Source organism: Peromyscus californicus, unplaced genomic scaffold (genome assembly GCF_007827085.1).
Source record: "Peromyscus californicus insignis strain IS unplaced genomic scaffold, ASM782708v3 Scaffold_5__1_contigs__length_169319896, whole genome shotgun sequence".
Lineage (NCBI taxonomy): Eukaryota > Metazoa > Chordata > Mammalia > Rodentia > Cricetidae > Peromyscus > Peromyscus californicus.
In genome coordinates, this window is record NW_026294573.1 from 57,178,284 (window position 1) to 57,197,056 (window position 18,773).

The 18,773-nt window shown below is 40.0% G+C and overlaps 1 protein-coding gene across 24 annotated transcripts in view; it reads left to right on the forward strand.

Moving 5' to 3' along the window:
• Positions 1-9,050: 9,050 nt before the first annotated feature.
• Positions 9,051-18,773, forward strand: part of Caap1 (caspase activity and apoptosis inhibitor 1) — a 101,656-nt gene continuing 91,933 nt past the window's right edge. For 17 of the 24 annotated variants that reach the window (XR_008213573.1, XR_008213574.1, XR_008213583.1 and 14 more), the window contains exons 1-4: positions 9,054-9,392; positions 14,052-14,252; positions 15,021-15,105; positions 16,406-16,481. Coding sequence is in view for 9 of the 24 variants with exons in the window: in XM_052715609.1 (XP_052571569.1) it covers positions 9,150-9,392; positions 14,052-14,252; positions 15,021-15,105; positions 16,406-16,481 (605 nt within the window). In the remaining 15 variants the exon portion in view is untranslated. Of the gene's footprint in view, positions 9,393-14,051; positions 14,253-15,020; positions 15,106-16,405; positions 16,482-18,773 lie in introns of all 24 variants that reach the window. The other 7 variants (XR_008213584.1, XR_008213585.1, XM_052715608.1 and 4 more) reach the window with 3 other exon arrangements.

Genomic DNA, 18,773 nt, shown 5'->3' on the forward strand with positions numbered 1-18,773 from the left:
TATAGGCGGGATAAGGAGAGAGAAGAATTTTGGGAAGGGGAAGTCTGAATCAGGAGACACTGCCTGCCACTGCCATGAGAAGCAATATGTGAAGGCAGAACTGAGAAATGGTATCAAGCCACATGGCTAAACATAAATAAGGATTATGGGTTAATTTAAGTGTTATAGCTAGTCAGTAATAAGCTTGAGCTAATGGCCATACAGTTCATAAATAATATGTCTCTGTGTGTTTACTTGGGTCTAAGTGGCTGTGGGACTAGCGGATGAGAGAGATTTGTCCTGACCACTGGCAGACTGGAACACAGAAAAACTCCAGCTACAACACCCTAGTCCAAACACAATGGCTTTTATTCTTTTCATTCCTGTATTCTACTTTTCTTCTTAAAAACTCATAGTTTGTCCTTTAAAAAAAACCCCACAATTAGCTAAATGTTATCATCCTAGCCATCTACATGCCTAGGTAAGCTCAGACATGTTGGATGTCACCATCTTCCTATAACTGACAACGGTTTGTGATGCTTATCACTAATTTTTCTCTGTTCTTTCCTTTTATATAACCTATAAAGAGACACCTGTAGATATTGCCTGCCAAATTTCTTATGTCTCTCTAAAATCTTATTTTTTTTTCTGTCTTACCCTCTGCCATTAACTGCTATCTTATATTCACAATCAAGAGGCAGTTCCTTTTGGACTTAGGAACATTTTACAAAAGTTAGTGGTTAGACTGAGAATGCCACTTTTATTTACACTGTAGCTACATAAAATATTTACAAAGAACATGTGGTGGTTTGAAAGAAAATGGCCCCCAAAGGAGTGGCACTATTAGGAGGTGTGGCCTTTTTGGAGAAAGTGTGTCACTGTTGGTGTGGGCTTTGAGGTCTCCTTTGCTCAAACTATGCTCAGTGTGGTACACAGTTCACTTCCTGTTGCCTGTGGATCAAGATGTAGAACTCTCAGCTCCTTCTTCAGTACCATGTCTGTTTGCAGGCCATCCACCATGATGATAATGGACTGAATCTCTGAAACTGTAAGCAAGCCACCCCAATTAAATATTTTTCCTTATAAGAGTTGCTATTGTCATGGGGTCTCTTCACAGCAATAGAAACTGTAAGGCAGAAGTTGGTACCATTTGGGACTAGGATAGGCCTGACCATGTTTTTGTTTAGACGAATTTGGACTTAGGTACTTTGGGTTAGTAAAGCAGAGGAAGGCTTAATGGGCCATACTAATAGAAGCATGGAAGACAGTGGTGCCAAGGTTCATATGAACTGTGGTGGGTGTGCATTAAGAGGTTTCATAGGAGAAGAACTTTAGTATGTTGCCTAAAGACCAGTCTTGTGATATTTGGGTGAAGAATGTGGCTCCTTTTTGCCCTTGTCCAAAAAGTTTGCCTGAACTAAAGTGAAGAGTTTTTGATTAATTCCATCATCAGAGGAAATTTCAAAATAGCCCAGTATTGACTCTGTTGTGTGGTTATTAATGTTAACTCTAACGAAGATTTTTCTCTCCCCCCCCCCTTTTTTTTGTTTTTTTGAGACAAGGTTTCTCTGTGTAGTTTTGGTGCCTGTCCTGGATCTCACTCTGTTGACCAGGCTGGCCTCAAACTCACAGAGAGGGTCGGGGATTTAGCTCAGTGGTAGAGCGCTTGCCTAGCAAGCGCAAGGCCCTGGGTTTGATCCTCAGCTCAAAAAACAAAACAAAACAAAACTCACAGAGATCTGCCTGGCTCTGTTTTCTGAGAGCTGGGATTAAAGGCGTATGCCATCACTGCCCTGATTGTTTTATTTTTTGAGACTGGATTTTGTGTGTAACAGTTCTGGCTGTCCTGTTACTCACTCTGTAGACCAGGCTGTCCTCAAACATCCTCTGCCTCCCAAGTGCTGGGATTAAAGAAGTGCACCACCACCACCACCACCACCACCACCACCACCACCACCACCACCACCACCACACAGCTTCTAAATGAAGATTTATCATGAAAAAGAGCAAGTTGAGCAAGGAAAAAATACAAAATGTACAATTTGAGGAAAATGGGGAACCAGGAAGTGGAAAGGAGCTAAATCTTGTGTTCAAGGAGATAAACAGATTAAGTAATGGAATAAAGGGAGTGGTAACCTCAGGACAAGACCCCACAGAACTAAGTTTCCAACTTGTGAAATGGAATTGAAGTTTAGAGCTTTAGTGGTGCACACCTTTAATCCCAGCACTGGGAAGGCAGTGGCTGGTGCATCTCTGAGTTTGAGGCCAGCCTGGTCTATGGATTCAGTTTTAGGACAGCCAAGCATAGGCAGTGAAGGAAATTATCAAATAAGAAAAGCTGTTGAAGATGTAATTGAACAAGGGGATCATCTTTTAGCCCCAGCAAGCAGAGGAATTTGGCAGATTAGGCCATGTGGTTCTTTCTGGCTTTAGAGTCAAGGATAGAAGAAAGGGGCTATGGAATCTTCCTCTGAGACTAAGGAAGCAGCTGAGGCCAGGTGTGTGGCAGAGTTTTCCTTGCATGTAGGCTCAGAGGGGCCATTGTATGAAGCTGTGAAGTTGAAGCCTAGATTGTCTTGGAGACCCCAAGATGATGGAGATGCCAGAGCTGTGGGATACCTGCTGAGGAAAGATGTTAACAGTGAGTGCAAACAGCCCAAGAGAAGGAAGCGTGTTTCAATCAACAAAGCTGCAAAGAGTTGGAGATCTCACTTTGATATCAGACATGGAGATGCAGAGTTGAGAGTTTGCCCAGCTGGTTTTCAGTCTTGCTTTGGTCCAGCATTTCCTCACTATGCTCCCTTCACTATGTTTTGAAATGGTAATGTATATTCTGTGCCATTTTTTTGGTAGAAGCATGTGATCTGCTTTTTTATTTTTATTTATTTATTTATTTTTGATATAGGGTTTTTCTGTGTAGCTTTTGGAGCCTGTCCACAATGCACTTTGTAGACCAGGCTGGCCTCAAACTCACAGAGATTCACCTGCATCTGCCTCCTGAGTGCTGGGATTAAAGGCGTGTGCCACTACCGCCTGGCCTTGATTTTGCTTTTATGGGGGATTACAGGTAAGAGATTGCATGAATCTCAGAAGAGACTTTGAACTTTAAATTTTCAAATAAGTTTGATACTATTATAGACTATGGGGACTTTTGAAGATGGACTGAATGCATTTTTGTATTATGATATGGCTACAAGTTTTTTGGGGTTCAGAGAGTGTAATGTGGTGGTTTGAATGAAAATGGCTCCAAATGGAGTAGCAATATTAGGAGGTGTGGCTTTGTTAAAGTAGGTATGGCTCCTTGTTGTGTGTCATCATAGGTGTGGGCTTTGAGGTCTCCTTTGCTCAAGCTACACTCAATGTGGTACACTGTTCACTTCCTGTTGCCTGTGGATCAAGATGTAGAACTCTTAGCTCTTTCTCCAGCACCGTCTGCCAACATGCCACCCACCATGATGATAATGAACTAAACCTCTGAAACTGTAAACCAGCCCCAATTAAATATTTTCCTTTATAAGAGTTGCCATGGTCATGGTGTCTCTTCACAACAATAGAAATCCTAACGAAGACAATACCCAATATCCTAATCCTCTGGCTTTTTGTTTGTTTGCTTGTTACAGACATCTGGCTTTAAATAGGTGACCCAGGCTACATATCTGCCCACCTGCTCAACTGACAGTATTTTATTGGCTGTCTGAAACATCAGTCCCTGATTTCAAAACAGTAGCAGTGTCTGTTGATTTTGCTTTCCCCAATCATAGCCCTTTGCATCTTGGCAATACAGTACTTTGGAGGTGGGAAGCTGGAAGTTCATGAAATCATGGTCACTCTCAGCTACCTAATAACTCTGAGGTCAGCATGGGCTACATGAGACCCTGTATCAAAAATAAATCAAACTAATCACCTCCTTCAAAGCAAAACTAAAATGCCACCTTAGCAACAGGCTGGGAAATTATGTGGCCTTTGGGTATTGGAAGATAACAAACATCACCCCTCACCCTATGAATGCCTGGGCTCATTGCAGATGTAGATAGTTCCTTTTAGGATACCTAACTAAACCTTTTCGTATTTTTTTTTTTTTTTTTTTTGGTTTTTCGAGACAGGGTTTCTCTGTGTAGCTTTGCGCCTTTTCCTGGAACTCACTTGGTAGCCCAGGCTGGCCTCGAACTCACAGAGATCCGCCTGGCTCTGCCTCCCGAGTGCTGGGATTAAAGGCGTGCGCCACCACCGCCCGGCCTTTTCGTATTTTTATACTATTCAAAGTTGTGTTCATACTCAGTCTAAAGAAGAGACTTATGGGCTGGAGAGATGGCTCAGAGGTTAAGAGCACTGACTGCTCTTCCAGAGGTCCCGAGTTCAATTCTCAGCAACCACATGGTGGCTCACAAACAATTATAATGAGATCTGGTGCCCTCTTCTGGTGTGCAGACATACATACAAACAGAACACTGTATACATAATAAATAAGTAAATCTTTAAAACAAACAAACAAACAAAAAACAAAAACAAACAAAAAAAGAAGAGACTTATAAGGGCACTAGATGAATACAGAGGTAGATCCTTCTCAATATGAAAACTAAGAGTTTCTAGAAAAATGACACAATTATATTAAAGACTACATGGAGGATTAGAACTCTATGATTATGGAGAGTTGGACTATTGCAGGTCCAGAGTCAAATTATATTGTGTTATCATTAGTTCCTTTAATAGTACCATTTCATTGCCCAACCTTTCAAATATCAGGTTGAAATGCATTACCTTGTTATCCAAAACCTGTAACAGGATTTCCCACACTTCACTATAACCTGCTAAGTTTCCACCTAAACATTCGAAAAATGTGGAGTTTTGAATTTTTGTTCTGTGACAATATGTGTTCATTTAACTGCTCCCATATTGAAACATGTTATTTGGAGCAGCCTGAATCCTTGTTCCTCACATTTGGCTCATCATAAGCAGCCTCTTATTTTCGTTTAGGTAAGAGCTATGCTTTGCACTGACAAGGTAACAGGCCCAGACATTGCCAGGGATGTGACACACTAGTACATATGTGACACTGGTCAAGTACCAGCAAAATGCTGGAATTGTGGGTAAGAACATCCCCATTGGAAAGGGAACACATGAGTAGAAATATCTTTTCAATCATTAATAGAATCACTTCTTTTGCCAGAGCTATTTGGTCCCAAGGAAATTCTGTGATTCTTCATTCTGTGTAGTTTTTTGTTTGTTTGTTTGTTTTAGACAAGGAAGTCACTGAACCTGGAACTCACTGATTCAGCCATACTAAGAGGACAGCAACTCCCAGAGATCCTACCACTTTTCTCCTCAGGATAGGCTTATAGGCCCGCATCATGGGACTTGGCTGTTGACATTGTGTTTTGGGGATAGGAACTCAGGTCCTCATGCTTACTTGCCCCAAAGCAGACTGTGATACAGTCACAAAGACTCTTTTCATTTTTCATGCTGTGTGTGGTTAAATGTTTCTTAGGTTAAGTGTGAAACTACTAAGGTATTTGAGCTTACTGAATTGACAAAATGCCATACCAACTTCCTAGCTGGCTTGAATTTAGGCTTTCTGAAACTGGTAGCTGGTTATCCTAGGAATTGGATCCCTTTTCAGATCTAGATCTCAGCATTTTCTAATTTGTATGCTTGCTGTCCTTCATAAATTATTATTTTCTCTCTTGATGTCTTGGAACCACACATAAACCTACTAGAATTATGTCCAATAACTGGACATGATTCAGTGATTTTTTTTCTGTATTACATGACCAAAGCTCTCACTCAGGAGACCTGTGTTGCTCACTAAAATTTAGTTCAAAACTCATAATTACAGCTTTGTGGGACAACTATGCAGGAATGAATCTTTCTAGCATCATGGGATCTTTAGGGTTTGTTTGTTTGTTTGAGACAGGGTTTCTCTGTGTAGCCCTGGCTGTCCTGGAACTCACTCTGTAGACCAGGCTGGCTTCGAACTCCCAAAGATCCACCTGCTTCTGCCTCCCGAGTGCTGGGATTAAAGGCGTGAGCTACCACTGCCCGGTCAAGGATCATTCAGTTCTTAACTCTTGAGAACTAGCAGTTGATTATCCATGCTTGGTAGAAGATTTTGATCAAAATGGAGAAATAAGAGAGGCTGGAAAACATCTCAAAAAATGAGGTCAGAATTCTTTATCTCAAGGAAAATACAAGGAGTATAGCTGTAGTTACCTAGAATATTAGCATTGTAGGTTTCTTCTGAGTGATGTCATAAAAATAATAAATAATCTCAGTAAAGGCCATTTTCTTATCATACTTCTTATTTAGAATGATTAAAATGTTAACATTTTTGAGATTTATTTCTTAAATTATATGTACTTGTATGTGTTTGTGTGGGAGTATGTGTTCATGAGTGCAGGAGCCTAGAGAGCAGAAGAGGGTGCTGGATACTAGAGCAGCAGTGAAAGTTATTAACACTGAACCATTTCTCTACTCTCCCTACTCATCCTGTTAGCCTTGTCAATAAATGAAATTGAGACAGCTGTTTGGTTTCAACAAAATTTTTGTTCTTTAAAAAGAAGTCAATACTGGGTCAAGAATGTAGTTCCACTGGTAGATAGTGCTTGCTAGCATACACAAACTGCTAAATTTGATTATCAGCACTATGAAAACTAGGCAAGGTATTACAGTAATCCCACCACCAGGAAAGGGGAAGCAAAATCAAGTGTCCAGGGCTGGGGCTGGAGAGATGGTTCAGCAGTTTAAAGCAATTGTTGCTTTTCCAGAGTTCCTGGGTTCCACTCCCAGCACCCATATAGTGGCTTACCATGGATCCAATGCCCTCTTCTGACGTCTGAGGGCACCAGGCACTGGTATGGTGCATGTATGTATATACATTCAGGCAACATATTCATACACATAAATACATCAATCTAAAAACAAAACAAAACAAAAACCAAGAAAAAGTGCAAGGCCATCCTTAGCTATTTAGAGTTTCAGGCAAGCCTGGACTATGTGCAACCAAAACAACAACTGTGAAAGAAAATTCCTGAAAAGAGGCTGTGGCTGGCTGCAACCCCCACCCCCGCCCGCAAAAAAAAAAAAAAAAAAACAAAAAAAACAAAAAACCCCCCAACACAACAAAACCCACAAAAACCACAAAACAACAACAACAACAACAACAAACCTGGAAGCCTGTGTAGGCAGAGAATCATGGATGGATTGGAATTTCAGTACTGAGGAGAGATGGAAATTTTGTAGTTTCAGAGACTAATTACTTTATCTTGGGCTAGTTTTAGCCTCCAGGAACAGCCGTTTCTTGCCACACTCTGTTATCGGTGTATAAATTGACATGACTGCTCTGTGGTATGGTTAAGGGGAAGGTTTTTTATCATAGATAGGAGAGAGAACACCCAGAGGCATGTGTAAGAGTCCAAAGGAAGAAAGAAGTAGACTGATGGCCAGGGCTATCTGTCAGAGGGGAGAATAGCAGGGGACAGAGAAGAGAGAAAACAGTGAGAGAAGCAGGACCAGCACATTGAGAAAACATAGTGAAAATACTGAGTAGCTGGGGAGAGGGAAGCCCATGAGCTGGAGGGAGTTTAGGGTAGGGGAGGAGCTAAGAAGGGCTAGGGTGCTAGCATGGACTTGGAAATGTGTAACAGGTACCTGTAATACTGAAGGCACCTGTAGACCAGCATGAGATCTGATATGCTGATTAGACACACACCACAGGTAGCCATACATCCCTTCTGCCAGAGGTAAGTGAAATGACTCCTTTTGATAGATGGGAAACAGCCTCACAAGTCACTGAGGAATGCTGGCTTTTATCTAATCGACAGAAATCCTTTGTCCTGGTTGAGCTCATTTCTGGACATTTGGACTGCCTTTTGGAGTTTGGGGAATTGGAGTTTCCTTCGGATGTGACAATATGAACTAACAGGTTGTGATAATAAAAGCCTCTTAGAAGCTATTAACTTAACAGAGCACTAGCTTTTATCAATCCAAGAACTAAGAATGTCACCAGATAAAATCTTGGGCCTACAGGATAGTACCCTCCCTTATCTCAATGTATCTGTCTCTTGGGTGTACCCACTAATGTATTTAAAACTTGCCTTGATTTATCTTTGCTTTGTAAAATTATAAACAAAACAAAACAAAACAAAACTTTATGAAACTGCTTCCAAGTTGGAACATAGAATTTGGAGTAATCTAAATCTGCGCTCCTCAGGCCAGGGTCACTCAAAATAGCTCCAGATAAACTCTTATTCCCTTTAGGACGAGAGCTGTGTTTATGTCACACAGCAATAACAAAACAAATCCACAAATCTATTCGAATTCGGACTTCACAAGGTATATAGTGTTGTGTGTTTATAGTTCCACCTATTGTAGAGGCAGGGACAGTTAAGCCCAAGAGTTGTAGGTTTGACCAGACAACAATGCTGGATCACCTCAGAAAGAAAAACAAAGGTGTTCCTCTCCCTAGGCTATCTCAGGACTTTTACTGAGGCAGCTAGAACTCATCTCCACAGGTGGCCGTTTTCTTGACTCTAATAAAAACTTTGAGCTCACTAAACACTGTGAAATACTACAGCCAGACCCTTTCTTTTTAAACGTTTTACTCTCCCCGCTCCCACATTTCTTTAAAAGTAACAAGGAATCATGTCTCGAAATTAGTATTAATGAGAAAAGATACGGAAGCACAAGACCGCTATTCTTGAATAACTCTTTAAAGAACACTTAAAAACAGTTTGCCCAAGTGAGGTCGTAATGAGAGGAAGCATTTTCCCCCCCTGAAATTCTTTTTATTGCTATACTGTTGGTATCACACGTGGGACTTGGTGGCAAAGGAGAATTACTCACGAACGTTTTTGTAAGCTGAGAAACACTACAAAGAGTTACCCACAAGGCAAAGATCTTTTGGAAAACTCCACCTTCGGATCTTCGCTGAGGTTGGAAAAAAAAAAAAAAACCACACTGAGCCCGACTGGCCCACACGTCACCTTCCGAACGAAAGACCACCTCAGCAGCGAGCACGGCGCGTCCGAGTCCCTCCTCCAGAAACGACACACTGCGAAACGCGCCGGGACCGGAAGTGACGTCAATCCTGCGCCAGCCCCGCCGGCCGCTACGGAAGCGGTGTTCTGTTGCTGCAGAGACGGCTGGCTGTCGCCGATGGTTGCGGTGCGGGGACCATGACGGGGAAGAAGTCTTCCCGGGAGAAGCGGCGCAAGCGGAGCGGGCAGGAGGCGGCCGCTGCGCTCGCGGCCCCGGACCTGGTGCCCGTGCTGGGCGGTACCGCGGGCGGCTGCGGGAGCGGCGGCTGCTGCGGGGGCGCCGGCGGCGGGGCGAGTGTGGCGGGCGGCGCGGAACGGAGCGAACGCCGAAAGCGGAGGAGCACCGACTCGTCCTCCAGCGTCTCGGGCTCCTTGCAGCAGGTGCGTGCCTCGCCTCGCGCCGGTCCCCGGAGCTGCGGCCCCTCAGAAGAGCCGGGCTGCGGAGCCGGGCGGGCGCGCACCGGAGCTCATTGTTAGTGCCGGGGTCCCCAGGGCCGCCGGTTCTGTGCTGAGTCCGGTGGAACCCGTCCCCATGTTTTGAACTTCCAAGTTTCTGAATTTACTGCTAAGTACCCCTTTCCTATTAAACTTTTCGTGGCTCTTTTTACTCGTGGTTTTCCCGATCTCGGTAGAGGCTCCGTGGGGTCGGGAACTAGTTAACAAATGCCGGTGTAAGCACTGATCATACCTTACCGTTTTAATGGATTCTGATTATTTTCACATTACACATGAAAAAAAAAATTCAAACTGAGACCCAAGTTCAAAAGTTTTACCCACAGTCACAAGTGCAAGAATTTCATAGTTCTTACATTTGAATTCAACACCTGGGACCAAAAAATGTTTTTGTGCGTCATCAACCTGTGGCGATACCCCCATTTAAAAACAGTAGTTTGTAACTTACAATTAAACGAAGGTGTTCTTAAAATCCATCGAAAACGGGATTAAGGCAGAAGTTGAAAGCCCTTCGTACTGCCGCTTGATCTGCATACCTTCTGTTGATATGCAGCCACTTTTTAATGGTTTCCTTTTACGTATACATAATTGGGTAATATGCCGGCACTGAATGGGGTTCCTTCCATACGTGATGTGATTAAGGGACTTCCCAGTATCCACATATCTGTATTGATTAATGTTTAGGTTTTTAGTTTTCTTAATTTTAACATAAAATACCAAATGGAACATGTTCATGGATCTTGTGCAAGAGTTGCATAGGCATAGAGCTACAGTAGTGAAATTGCAATGTCAAAGTATATGCGTTTTAAAAAGCAATGGATTGAAAAAAAAAAGCGATGAATTTCTTTTCTTTAGTTCCTGGCTGCAGATGATATATTCAAATGCTTCATGCTCACGATCCTAGAGCTTCACAGCCAAGATGGACTAAACCCTTGATCTGTGAACCGAAACCTTTTCAGAGCAAAACAGACGTGCTGGGAAATAGAACCAAATGCTTTTAAAGAAAGACTTTACTGATTTGTAGCTACAAATATTCGTCTTTGTAAATCTTCACTAGTGTATGTTATCCTCCTAACACCCTCCCCCCGACTTTGTATCCCTGGCTATCCTGGAACTTGCAGTATGTATGCTCTGTAGACTAGGCTGGCCTGAAACTTAGCATCCATCCTCCTGCCTCCGTCCTTGGAATGCTGATATTACAGGTGTGTCCCACCGCACCATTCCTGTTGTCTGTCTTCTTTCAGAGAGCTGTCATCAGACTAAAGGGCCAAGTGAATATTACCCCCCCCCCCCTTTTTTTTTTGGTTTTTTTCGAGACAGGGTTTCTCTGTGTAGCTTTGCGCCTTTCCTGGATCTCGCGCTGTAGATCAGGCTGGCCTCGAACTTACAGAAATCCGCCTGCCTCTGCCTCCCGAGTGCTGGGATTAAAGGCGTGCGCCACCACCGCACGGCCCCGCCCCCTTTTTTTGATTCAGGGTCTCACTATATAGTCCCTACTGGTCTGGAATTTGTAGAACAGGCAGTCCTCAAATGCAAAAAGATTTGTCTGCCTCTGTTTTCTGAATACTAGGATTAAATTTAGGCATGTGCCACTGCACCCGGCTAACATTGTTTTAATATGTATTTTCCTGATGAATAGTGATACTGAATGTGTTTACATTTTTATTTTCTATTTGATTCCTTGTATAGTTGTATAGATCCTTTGCCTGTTCTTTTATTCAGTGTTTCACTGAGAAGTCTTACACGTATTTATATTAAGCTTTAGTTTTAAACCTTTGTGTAGCTTATACAGAAAATGTTGCAACTTTGTTTATGCGGTCCTGGAGCCTTTGATTTCTTTGTAGCCAGAGCTGGTAGTTTCTTTTGCTTCCCAGATTTTGTGTTTTGGAAGATCTTAAAATTTGTCAAATAATTCTGTATTTTCTTTTAATACTTAACAAATTTTACATTTATTTATTTTGTGGATGTGTGTGTGTGTGTGCATGTGTGCCATAGCAACTGTGGAGTGGGAGGACAACTTGCAGGTGTTGGTTCTCTACAATTCATGGAGTCCCTTTGGACTCCATGAGCTCAGGTTGTCAGGATGGCAGCAAGCACCCTTACACGCCAAGCCACCTTGCCGACTCTTTACAGTTTTTAAGATTAAAAAAGAAGTGTGTGTGTGTGTGTGTGTGTGTGTGTGTGTGTGTGTGTGTCCCATTTAAGTGTGTGCCACATGAATGCAAGTGTCCAGAGAGGACAGAAGAGGGCATGAGATCTGTTGGAGCTAGATATAGGTGATTTTAAGACCATTGTAGGTGCTGGGAGCCAAGTTTCCATCTTCTGAAGAGCAGCAAGTTCTCTTAACTGCTGAGCCGTCTCTCCAGCCTCATACTCTTTAACATTACAGCTTTAAATTGGGACTTGTGGGTACAACTATCTATATGATTTTTCTTCTATCTAGTCATAGTATTTGTTACTAGTGATTTTCTGTAATATTGTGATCATACTGGACTTTTTACTTTTTTAGCACTTTTTTGTTATTAATTTTGTATTATCAAAATCTAGTGTAGTATTGTATTAGATAGTAGCAGTGACAACAGGCATTCTCTTCCCGTTTTGTTTTTAAAGTAAGACTCTCCTTCCTCTCTTCTTCCTTTCCTTCTGTACTGGACCCAGGGCCTTGAACCTGCTAGGCTAATGCTCTAGCACTGAGCTCTAGTGGGACTCTTCTAATGTTGTCCAGTAAGTATATTTGGGACAAATTGTGAAAGGTGGCTTTGGTCAGGTTAGGGAATTTTCTTCAACTGGTGGGTATGTCTTTATCATGTGACTTCCTGGCATGCTGTTTATGTGATTGTATCAGCTAGTGTAATTTTGTTGTTTAAGTATTGGTAAGCTAGTTGATACTAAACTGTATGTACTGTCTTGGGATAAGCCCTGTCTGGTGTTTTGGATCTATGTGTTGTATGAAGTATTTTTACTTTGTGGTAGATATTTTTGTTTATTTTTGAGTCTCTATGTAGCCCTGGCTATCCTGATAGTATTTAGCCTCTAACTCACAAAGATCCACCTGCCTCCTGAGTGCTGGGATAAATCTTAACTAGACTAGCCTATAGCTTTAATTTTTATTGTGGATTGAGTTGGGAAGTTTATGTATATTGCACAGTAGTTCATAATATTTTCTTTACATGCTTATCAGAATTTGACCATTGGTAGGGCTTTACAGGCTTAATTGGTTTTTGTTTGTTTTTTATTTGTTTTCAGTCAGGGCCTCACTATGTAGCCCTGACTATCCTGGAACTCATTGTGTAGGCCAGGGTGGCCTTGAACTCACAGAGATCCATCTGCCTCTCCCTTTCTAGTGCTGGGGTTAAAGATGGGCACCATCTTGCCTACCCTAAAAAAGCACGCTCATAAAAGAAATTTTAAGAGCCAGTGAGATGGCTCAGTGGGGCTGCACAAGCCTTGCACCTGAGTTCCATCCTTGAAACTACTGTGGAAGGAGCAAACCTACTCTCAGAAGTTGTCCTTTGACTGCCATGTGTGAGTGTAAAGTCACACATTGTATACTCATATAACAGCAATAAACAATTTTAAATTGAAAAAAGAAAATAAAAAAACTATTAGAGATCTTTTATGCTTTCCCACCTCATGTGGCCTTTCAGATTCATACCTGATAAGCATCTGCACTTGTTAATCGTGTGATATGGTGGAGTGTAGGGGAAGGAGGGAGGAAAAGCAGTCTTATAGAAAAGGTACACAGAAGCCCCACCTCTATGAGCTGAGGGAAGGAGGTGTGTATTTGAGTAATTCAGAGAAGGTTCTTGTGCTGCGAACCTAAAAAGTGAGCATGAAGGGCCAGGTGGAACGTAGTATCACAAGAACAGCATGGAATCATTTAATGGTTTTAAATTAGGATAAGTAAGGACCCATTCTAGAAAATTCATCTTGTAATGGTATACAAAACTGAAGTCTCATACTGAATATGGGGAATGCAGCTCCATGGCTGCTATAATCTAGGAAAGATTATGGACCAGAGTTTTGGAAGTAGATTCAGAAAGACTGACTAGTTATGGGGAATAGGAAATATAATTGTCAGAAATGTCTTAAATTATTGAAACTATTTGAACCTTTTGAATATGAGTAAATCATACAGCAGTTTAAAAATGATAGCTTGTGGTTAGAATGTGGCTTTTTAATTGTAGTTTGTAACATTTGCTGCTGTTTTGTTTCTTTATATGAATTTAAGTAGAATGACAAAGCATTTATATCTTTTGGATGAATGGCCCCTGAAGGAATCTCCTACTTGCTTCAAGTCTAAAATTTTAGGAAATAGTCCTTATGGAGTGTATTTTCATTTGTGTCTTCTGAGATATGTTTTTCTTTTATTAAAACTCCTTGTGTTAACTGCAGAGTGAAGAGTAAAATTAAGGAGTGATGAACAACTACATTTTCTCTTCGGACTTTAGATAGATAATTGTGCAAACAAAAGGAATTTAGAAATGTTTAATGAAGAGTAATTCAGTGACAATAGATGGTGTCATGCATACACTCTAAGTATTTTAAATAGTGTTATTTAATAATTCCTTATTTTTTTACTTGTAGGAAACCAAGTGTCTTCTGCCAACTCTGGAAAAGGAATTATTCTTGGCAGAGCACAGTGATGTTGAAGAAGGTGGACTGGATCTGACTGTTTCATTAAAACCAGTTAGTTTCTATATATCAGACAAAAAGGAAATGCTCCAGCAGTGCTTCTGTATAATAGGAGAAAAGAAGTTACAGAAGATGCTTCCTGATGTGCTGAAGGTACTTTGCTGGATTAGGAGGCTGCACACACGTGGAAAGAGAACCTTCTTGTGTAGCAGTCATTTCACTGAATGTAGTGTGTGAGTGGATGTTCTAATCTAGAACAAGCTACTTGAAAGAATGCAAGGAAGAGAATTTGAAGAACCTTAAGTGACCTTATATGTTGAAGCATTTTTTTTTAAAGAAAAATATTTAGGCAAGTCATTTATTGACCCTGTGGAAATAATTTTATTATTTCCCGGTAATGGTACTAGTTGGACTTATAAGGTATCTTTCTAGTACTTAAGAATAACATGCTGCTGTGTAACAGTCTACAACAATAGTTTGTAGTAGCTTATGTTTCATCAAGTTTGTACGTGTTTTCTTGTATGTATTCCTGAAAACATTAGGGAAATACGTAGTATTCTGATTTTATGGATAGAAAGCCCAAGCAAATAGTAAGGGTGAGTAACTCATTTAGTCACTCCCTGAAGATTTAAATCTTAAGAATTAAGTAAGGTAAATAGACTACATTTAAGGGTATCTGGAAGACTGATTTGTACTTCAGTTTTTCCTTCTAATAAATCCATTCAAATCTCTGAAATTTTCATGTCAAGTGACAGCTTTTCAGATTTCATCCCATAAAAAAGTTCATGTGAATATTCTTGAGGCTTTAATTTGTTTGATTATAAGATTTTGCTAATTGGAATTTTTCTTATAATTGCAGTTTTCCAGTTTACATTGGAGCTATAGTACATAAATGCATTTTTTAAATGTCATTTTCTTTAGAACTGTTCAGTAGAAGAAATTAAAAAACTATGCCAGGAACAATTAGAGCTCCTGTCTGAAAAAAAAATCTTGAAGATTCTTGAGGGTAAGAATGAATATTTTTACATTCTGCAAACTTATTAAGTGGTTCTCTGCATAAATATTGAGGTTTTCTTTCTCTTGCTTGAATGTGTCTTTAATTTCGTTATTGTGGAATCACTGAAGAATATTTTTACTTATGTTTGTACTGAAATATAAAATTTATGTATGAGAATAGACTTTCCAAAAAACCCCCAAATTTGATAGTTTTCCCCAACTAATATATAATAAGTCCATGTTTGTATATTATAATAAAATGAATTAAAAAAATATCAGAAGTACTGTAAAAAAATCACCAAGAAGTTACATTTTCTTTAAAATAATTAAGATATTTTCTGCTTTATTTTCTTCATAACTTATAACGAACTATTGTGTATTTCTCCTGTTCCAACAAGACTTAGATGTAATATTAGAATTGTTTGCAATTTTCCAGCATTTATGTCTCCCAAACAAAGATTATTCTTTGATACGGATAACTTTTAGAATTTTGGATTTTCAAGTTATTTTATTTTTTTGGTTTGATTTGGAACTTTGAGAGGTTTTTCTCATTTGTATTACAGAAGAAACAAAAGCAGATCTTTTCAATTTCCAGAGACTGATTTTTTTTTTTTTAATGTAAAGTAATGGGGTTGGAGAGTGATCAGTGGTTAAGACTGGAGTTGGTTCCCAAACAACATCAGGTGGCTCCCTATACCTCCATCCCCAAGGGATCTGATATCATCTGCCTCTGCAGGCAGCTTCCCCACTGTGTATGTGTAGGTGCACGCATGCGTGCGTGTTCACACACACACACACACACACACACACACACACACACACACATGCACACCAAACAACAACAAAAATTAAGAATTTAATGCATTTTGTAATTCTGGAAATATATACATATTTATGTATATAGTCCCTAATTATGTACATACACCTTCTTGTTTGTATGTGATTGATAAAGGGAAGACAATGAAAAACTCAATTTTAAATATAACACTGGAAGCTGGAGAATGGTTTAGGATTAAGAGCACTTGGTGTTCTTCTGGAGTATGTGAGTATGGTTTCCTATACCCACATTGGGTGGCTTATATCCATCTGTAATGCCACATCCTCCCTGTGTGGACACTTGCATATATGTACCTGCCCACACACATATGCACACATACAAACACATAGATAAAATCAATCTTAAAAAATACAAGTAATAGAAAAATATTTTATTACTTTATTAAACTTGTATCTTTTAAAGATGGCACTTTTTATATAATGGTAAAATCATTTTATAAACATGTTTTCAGTAGTTCATTTTTTTTTATAAGGTGACAATGGTTTGGACTCTGATATGGAAGAGGAGGCAGATGATGGCTGTAAGGTGGCACCCGATTTAATCAGTCAGTAAGTTAAAAACACAAACACTTTTATTTCAACATTTCTTTGTTATCCTTTTGAAGATCCCTGATTTAAAAAAATATTAATGTGTGTGTGTGCTTGTATGAATGTATTGTCACATGTGGGTAGGGGGAGGCCAGAGGAGGGCATCAGATCTCCTGGCGAGGGAGTTACAAGTCGTTGTGAGCTGCCTGAAGAGGATGCTGGGAGCCAAACTTGGATCCTCTGGAAGAATAGGAAGTGCTCTTAACTGCTGAGCCATCTCTCCAGCCTCTCTTTGAAGATTATGATTATCTGAGTGTGTGTGTGTGTATGAGAACCTTTATATAAATATGTACATATATAAAAGTTCATTTGACCTATTTATTTTTACATGTACATTTATATGTGTATTACTGTAAATATATATATATACACACATATATGTATATATATGATTGGAAAATTGTGATGATAAAAAGTACTTGAAATTTTGAGAACCATTGTCAGTGGACAATAACATGAGTAAGTATGTATTTAGGCTGAAGTTTAGATTTTTTTTTCATGTTGAATAGAGTATTATTGGGTAAGTATAACTCAGAGGGACAGTTTCACATTACAAGTGTAGAGAGGTGCTGGAGAATTGATTCAGCAGTTAAAAGCACTAGTTGCTCTTCTGGAGGACCCCAGTTTGATTCTCAGCACCCTCGTGGTTACTCACAACCATCCATAATTCCAGTTCCATTGGACCCGATACCCACTCCTTACCTCCTTGAGCATCAGGTATTATGTGGTACATTTACATGTAGGCAAAACACTTATAAATATAAAAGAAAATAAATCTAATAAAACATTTTTTTGATTTTTTTTCTTTCTTTTTTTTTTTTTTTTTGTGTGACAGGGTTTCTCTGTGTAATCCTGGCTGTCCTGGAACTCACTCTGTAGACCTTGAACTCACAGAGATCTACCTGCCTCTGCCTTCTGAGTGCTGGGATTATAGGTGCTCACCACCACCGCCTGGCAAGAATTTTTTTTTTAAAGGTGTAGAGAGCTAATCAAGTTATCTGTGTTTTCTCAAGCCTTGAAAATGTCTTGCTGTATTCCTTGGCTGCCTCGAGAGAAACAGACTTAGTACATCTTGCTTTAAGTCATTTTACAATATAGAAAATGTTGACATTTTAAATAAGTCATTTTATTAGCTTTTCTTTAAAAACAGTGATAATCCTTTATATAATATAGAATTGCACACCACTCAGTTTATTTAGTTTAAATATTTACTAAACCTGTTGCTTTTAGTACTTTTAAGTTTCTCCTCCCACACCCTTTCTTCCCCCCTTCTCTCTCCTCCCCTTCTGTTCCTTCCTCACTTTTCCTTTTAATTTTAGTTCTAGGAATTGAACTTCACACATGCTAGGAGTCTTTGTCCCACTAAGGTATATCCCTAGCCCTCAATTTCTTAAATCAGTTGTTTTGTTTCTTGATGTTACTTTTAGAACCTTGAATTCAGTTTTTACTTGATTACTTTTATTTCCCCATTATTTCCCTCCATTTTTTAGGTATTAAGGTTTAATGCTTTACTATCTCACACCTGAACAATAGTGCGACCTCTTTTTTTAGTGTGAAAGCCATTTAATGGTTGTTCAGTTAGAATATAAATTTGGTTCTTTTTAAAATTACATCAAGAGATTGGAGAGATGGCTCAGTGCTTACAAGCACAGGCTGCTCTTCTAGAAGACTTGGTGTCTTAGTTAGTGGTTTTATTGCTGTGAAGAGACCATGACTACAACAACTCTTATAGGGAAAACATTTAATTGGGTAGGCTTGATTACAGTTTCAGAAGTTCAGTCTATTATCATCATGGCGGGGAACATGGTAGCAGGCAGGCAGATGTGCTGCTGGAGGAGTAGATGAGAGTCCTATATCTTGCAGGCAACAGGAAGTTGACTGAAACACTGGATGTTATCCTGAGCATTGGAAACCTCAAAGCCCACCCGCACAGTGACACACTTCCTCCAACAAGCCCTACTCACTCCATAAAACCACACCATACAGTGCCATTCCCTATGAGATTATGAGTGTCAGTTACATTCATGCTACTGTAACACTTGGGTTTGAATCCCAGCTCCAGGGACTTCAGCATCCTCTTCTAGCCTCCATGGGTATTAGTCATTCATGTGGATGCACAGAGATACATACAGCCATACACACAAAACCAACCAACCAAAGTTAGAAAAAGGGCTAGCTATGGATTTTAGCTCAGTAGTTGAGTTCTTTCTTAGTATGAACTAGACCCTGGGGTTTAACCCCTAGAACCACAAC